This window comes from Mercenaria mercenaria, chromosome 1 (assembly GCF_021730395.1).
Source record: "Mercenaria mercenaria strain notata chromosome 1, MADL_Memer_1, whole genome shotgun sequence".
Classification (NCBI taxonomy): Eukaryota; Metazoa; Mollusca; class Bivalvia; order Venerida; family Veneridae; genus Mercenaria; species Mercenaria mercenaria.
Window position 1 is genome coordinate 48,501,329 of NC_069361.1, and position 6,000 is coordinate 48,507,328.

At 34.4% G+C, this 6,000-nt stretch overlaps 1 protein-coding gene across 1 annotated transcript in view; it reads right to left on the bottom strand.

The window, feature by feature from the left end:
- The window catches only part of LOC128557728 (uncharacterized), a 48,932-nt gene extending 46,325 nt beyond the window's left edge, over window positions 1-2,607 (bottom strand). Inside the window, exons 1-2 of the mRNA XM_053545813.1 lie at window positions 2,600-2,607; window positions 1,360-1,393 (exon numbers count right to left, since the gene is read on the bottom strand). Coding sequence (XP_053401788.1) covers window positions 1,360-1,393; window positions 2,600-2,607 — 42 coding nt within the window. The remainder of the gene's footprint in view (window positions 1-1,359; window positions 1,394-2,599) is intronic.
- Window positions 2,608-6,000: the final 3,393 nt, after the last annotated feature.

Sequence of the window (6,000 nt, forward strand, 5' to 3'; positions counted from 1 at the left end):
TAAAACTATCTCATTGAGATACACAAACTGCATAAGGTATGTATAGTTCTAAACACGATTGTCATAGACCCTAAATCGCTCACCTGTGTACAAGGCTTTAAGTGTGTTTGTATAACGTAATGGTACAAGTACAAATTTACGTTTCTGCTATGTTAGCCTCTATTATATACATGTCACACAAACTTTGGACCCAGTGCAATAATCTGAATAATGATAGACAGTATAACAGATATCAAAAGCCAAATATCAAGGCTCTAGCCATTATTGATTCAGCGAAGATTTTCAAAGTTTCTTATATATAAGCCTATTGTAAGAACATGTCACATGGCAATATTTGGCCTTAGAGTAATTATTTGGGCAATTATGGTAGAGAGTCACACCCTTATATCACATGCCGCAGTTGAAGGCTTTAGAGAAAAAGTCTGATTGCTGAAAAACAAGGCGAAAAAAAAAGAGAAAAAACAATATGTTGAATGAACTGGAACCATCTGATTAACTTTGAAAGAGGGCAATTCAGAAATCATTTGAGCAAATATCATCAAATTCTTTCGGTTCTTTTGGAGAAGACGTTTTAGCCTTCTGGCGGTCATGTTTTTTGACGAATCAGAAATATCTGAATAATATTTGCAGAAGGTCACACAATGACAATTTTTGTGAAGTTATTTTAAAAGCAAGCTAACAGTTTTAAACAAAAAGATTTTCTAAGTTTCTACTACATACATACAAGGAAAAGTGACCACGCCCCCCTCACCCCCCCCCCCCCCCCCCCCAGCAACCATGTTTTATGGTTTAAACATTCTTTGTTTCCGGTAACATGCTCAAAATAATTAGGGTAGGGAGGTCGGATTTTTTTTGGGGGAGGGGATTATTTTTTGATTAAGTGAGACTTTTTTGGAAATTATTTTTGTGTCAAAAATGAATGGAAATAAGAGGGTTATGCCATAGAGCATCAGTAAATTGATTTCTAACATCACTGACAATATTTAAAGCATAAAAGGGCAGTTTTGCAACTTTTGTTAAAAAGTTGAAAAAATGTTCTCCAAGGCCAAAAATTTAGGATAGGTTGGGATACCGGAAACAAACCATTTTTACGCCTAATAATAGAACAATATAGTTAAAAAGATTAATGCATTATAATGTACATGTGATAGGTACCAGTAGTTAAATAGAAGGTTTTACTCGGGATTTGCACAACATGTGTACATAACACTTGATATAATTGAAGCAGTTTTAATAAGGAATCCTACTATTATATATTTAATCATATAAAACATAAGTATAATTAGTAAAAGAAAATAGTGTGTCGAACATCCGTTAATAAATCTTTACAAATGGAAAATTATTAGATGAATATCTTACCGGATTGTATACCGTGTAAGCCATGTTTCCTTCCCTGAAAATGCAAATAAGTTTAATTTTAAGTATGGCTGCTAATCAACACGTGATGTTCCAGTCATGTGATCATTTTATCTTCCGCGTTATTATCAACTCCTTTCTCCACATCTTTAAACATGTTCAAGTTCTTACGTCGCGTTAAACAAATAATAGAAATAATTTCTGGAAATCTGGTCAAGTTTTTGAAATAAATAAATGATAGTAATTGTAAATAAAAAGTGAAAGTAGTATGTGATTAGGACATTGTTTATTCATAAAACACCAATATGATCATCATAGGTCTGAAAACGGACGAGGCCCTGAACAAATTATATGCTCATGATCATTTCTTAACTCGGTTATAACGAGCACTTGGTTATAATGAACACTTTTTCCTGTCCCAAAGTACGAAATTCAGTGGAAAACACCTCTGTTATAGCGAACAGACATAAAGAATAAACATTATTGAAAACCAGAAATAAACAGGAGAATCACTGATGACGTCAGAGTAACGTCGTCACTTTCACGCGCTTTCATGCACATGAATAAACACAAATTATTTAATTTCTATGATATTCATGGATACGATAAACAGAAAATATATATAATATCATTATTAACATTTACAAAATACTAGACGATAGTAGATTTATATTTACTCAAGATTACTCGATTATATTTACACGAGAGCTACATGTGTTAAGGTATTTCAGTCATGTTCACATTAGTGGACGAAAATCAGTCAAGGTCACGGTTATATTATCCTAAATAAATGTGCTAATTACGCGTGACTAACAAGGCAAACAATCCAGAATTGTAAAAAATATACCAGGTGCTAAAATGGACAATGGCAAATCTATAGGTATAATTTACACTTTAATCTGTATGTCTGACGCCGTTGTCGTAATACACTGTATGTCATAAACATCCTACTTTTGAATTTTAATGGGTAGTCTATTTTAACATTTTTGTTATAAACATTTGAACATTTATTTTATATCAGTATTGATGCCTATTCACAAAACATGCAGCCGAGCAAGCTAAGGGGAGTAACTGCAACATATCTTATAGTCACAATGTAGCGCTGTCTAAAAAAGAAGGTAGAAATAACCGACAAAAAATAAACACAAAATACGGTTATTCTTACCGACGTGCATTTCGGCTTAGTTTAGGTTTAACGCCGTGTTTCAACACTATTTCAGTCATATACATGCAGGCAGTTTACCTTGCCATCTCTTCAGGAAAGGACCTGCACTAGACTCGCAATTTTCTCAAAGATTCGCGGTTGTGTGAACACAAACGTCAGTCAAATAGTGTTCGCATCGCCTTGAAATGTTCAACACATACACATCTCGATACTCTATACCCTATACCCATTGTCTGTTGTGCTGATTAAATTTGAAAACAATGGGTATAGAGTATCGAGATGCGTATGTGTTGAACATTTCAAGGTGATGCTTTTTGTAGTACAAAATATATTCAAGCATATGTTTGTTGCGTTTTCATATCTCGTCAGTGTATTTGCCAAACATTTTCCACGCAACCCCTCATGGGAGTAAATAAAAATGTAAAACACCCCGCAAGCCCCTGCCGCCAGCTTAAGCGGAATTTTTGTTATTAAGAAATATTGGATAATCACGGACTAGACAATATAACAAGACAGAGTCGAAGTACAGTGAGAATTATTATTACGATTGTCCTGACCTACTAAGCATAGTCACTATAATAAAAGGAAAATAGATAATAGGACAAACAAACAATTAAGCAATTTCGATCTGTGTTTCTCAGAGTACATGTAACTCCAACGAAGTGCATATAAGGAAAGGGTAGGTTGCCCTAGTTTATAGACAAAAGGCACATGCATAGGGCTTTTGAAATTATAATGTTACGGTTGAAGTTATACATGAATTGCACATGTTTAAAATACAAAATGCTTTACTTGCACGATATTTCAGGTTTACCAACTATAAACATTTCCAATGACTGCCACCATTTATGATATATCAATACCCCATTGTATGAGCTGTGACACATTTGATCTAAAATGCCATATAATACTCTGATTGAGTTAGCACGGCAAACCCATACGTGTTTTAGCTGAATATGTTCTTTTTAGTAATATTTCAACTCAATTTCCATTAAAGACAAAATTTTCAGAAATAGAAATGCCAACTGATAGTTGTACAAAATATATAATATACATAAAGACATAAATGTAGTACAGCAGAATTTCATATAGCAAACGGACATCTTAGACAAAATTTTTTCATTTCTGGATGTTGAATGATACGGCTATTTAGGTCAACACACTTCAGGTATAATAATTATTAACTGCGGCCTATATTGGAATGCAACAAGTAGTGTAGCACATGGGGACTGGGTGATTTCACGTGACTTCTTACCGATATGCGATTAGCTTATCGCATTTATGGAACGCCGTAATATAGCTGGCACTCTATATGATATATAGAGACCTGAATTCCTCATTCATTATTTCATATAATTTATTTAAACTTTCAGCAATAATCAATATTGATACCTAATTGTGCATAAGGGGTTTTGTGTTAATTGCTCTTCAGTTTCCTGGATTATGGTCCTGTGTTGTCAACAAAGTCCAGGTGAAGGCATGAATCGCATTTGTGAAAGCTCTGGTAAAGTATTTCAATAGTCAAGGAATGTGACCAGTTGAGCTAAAAGTTATGTTATACATGAAAGGAAAATATATATATTATTGCTTAAAACAATAACTTTTCAGAATTAAGAAATACATATACTAGTCAAAAGTTCCAACGCCCATATGTACATAAGTATCGATATTTCATTTAATATTAAACCAAATACAATGAAATTTGACATGAGTAACACATAACTATCCTGTAACAGAATGAAAAACAGAAACTTAACAAAAAAAAAAAAAAAAACACAGTAGATAACAATAAAATGCATTAATTGAATGAATGGAGCATTTTTAAATTTCGCAGGATCAGTCAATAGCGGGTGCGGCCACCAGCAGCATTCACCACAGCTAAACATCTTCTTCGCATTGATGCGATCAAACGACGCACAAAGTTAATCGGAATGTTACACCACTCCTGGATAATCGCATTGGTTAGTTCTTGTAGGTTTCCAGGCTGTCTATGACGCTGGCGGATCACCTTGTCAAGCGCGTCCCACAGGTGCTCAATTGGCGACATGTCGAAAGATACCGCAGGCCAATCAAGAATGTTGACGCCGTTCTGCTGCAGGTATGTCTTATTTATACGAGCCACGTGCGGACGTGCGTTGTCCTGTTGGAATACCTTTTACCAAGTTTGTTTCATTGCAATAGAAAATTATAAATAAATAAATAAAAATCGTTTGATCGCATCAATGCGAAGAAGATGTTTAGCTGTGGTGAATGCTGCTGGTGGCCACACCCGCTATTGACTGATCCTGCGTATTTTAAAAATGCACCATTCAATCAATTAATATATTTTATTGTTATCTACTGTGTTTTTTTTTGTTAAGTTTTTGTTTTTCATTCTGTTACAGGATAGTTATGTGTTACTCATATCAAATTTCATTGTATTTGGTTTAATATTAAATAAAATATCGATACTTATGTACATATGGGCGTTGGAACTTTTGACTAGTATATTTCATAGATCTACTTGTGAAACATGCAGAATGGAGAAATATTTCCTACATTCAAGCGTAATGGTGTAATAAAAAAGACACGCACGTTATTCACCCATAAGTTACTTTTTAGGCTGAGTGGTCACAAATACATCCATAACAATTTCTGGTCTATAACTTCTGGCCGCAGGAAATCTTTCGACTAGTTTGAGATGCATGTGGCTTTAGGTAGTGCACCCGTAATGACAATCGGCTGTTTCCGTTCGTTTACGTTTTTCCGAATGCAATTTCGGCATTTTCCGGTTGTTACGAAATCAATTTTCTGTTATGGCCGAAGGAAGCCGAAATTAAATACGGAGGATACGTAATCGCACGAAAACTGCCGATTTTTCATTACGGGTCTACTACCTTAATTAATGCGTAGAAAGTACATCTAAATGAAGAAAGAAAACACATCTGCGTCAGATTTCACTGCATCTGTCTGGGCCCAGTTGTTCGAATCGAAGCTTTAACCGGCTGTTAAACTAACAGCCTGTTAAATTTTGATTCAAGATATTAAGCATAATGGGAACCACTTGTATGATGTTTTATTTTTACTGTAAAGATGTTAAAGTATTCATAATTGTTAAATTATAATATGCTTTACTAAATGTAAGTCTTCTAAAATGTCGAAATGTAACTCTAAAAGTTGACCGGCTGTTAGTTTAATCACCTGTTAAAGTTTCGAACAACTGGGCCTTGGTATTCATCAAAAGAAAAGTAATACATTCTTTCTTTGTAAAACAATTTCCGTTTAGTCCATGTGTTTTCAATGGTTTCAATGTTTTTGAAATTCCAAAAAGGCTTTAATTTTATGCTTAAATCAGTTTAGCAGCTATTCAAGTAGATGATTTGCACATACTCCAGTGACGCAATATCTGAGGAGTGTTACACTCCTGAACAGACTCATTAACAACTATGAACAAACTCAAACCGTGTCTGAATCTGTTCTGCTTGGTTGCGTTCTATGCT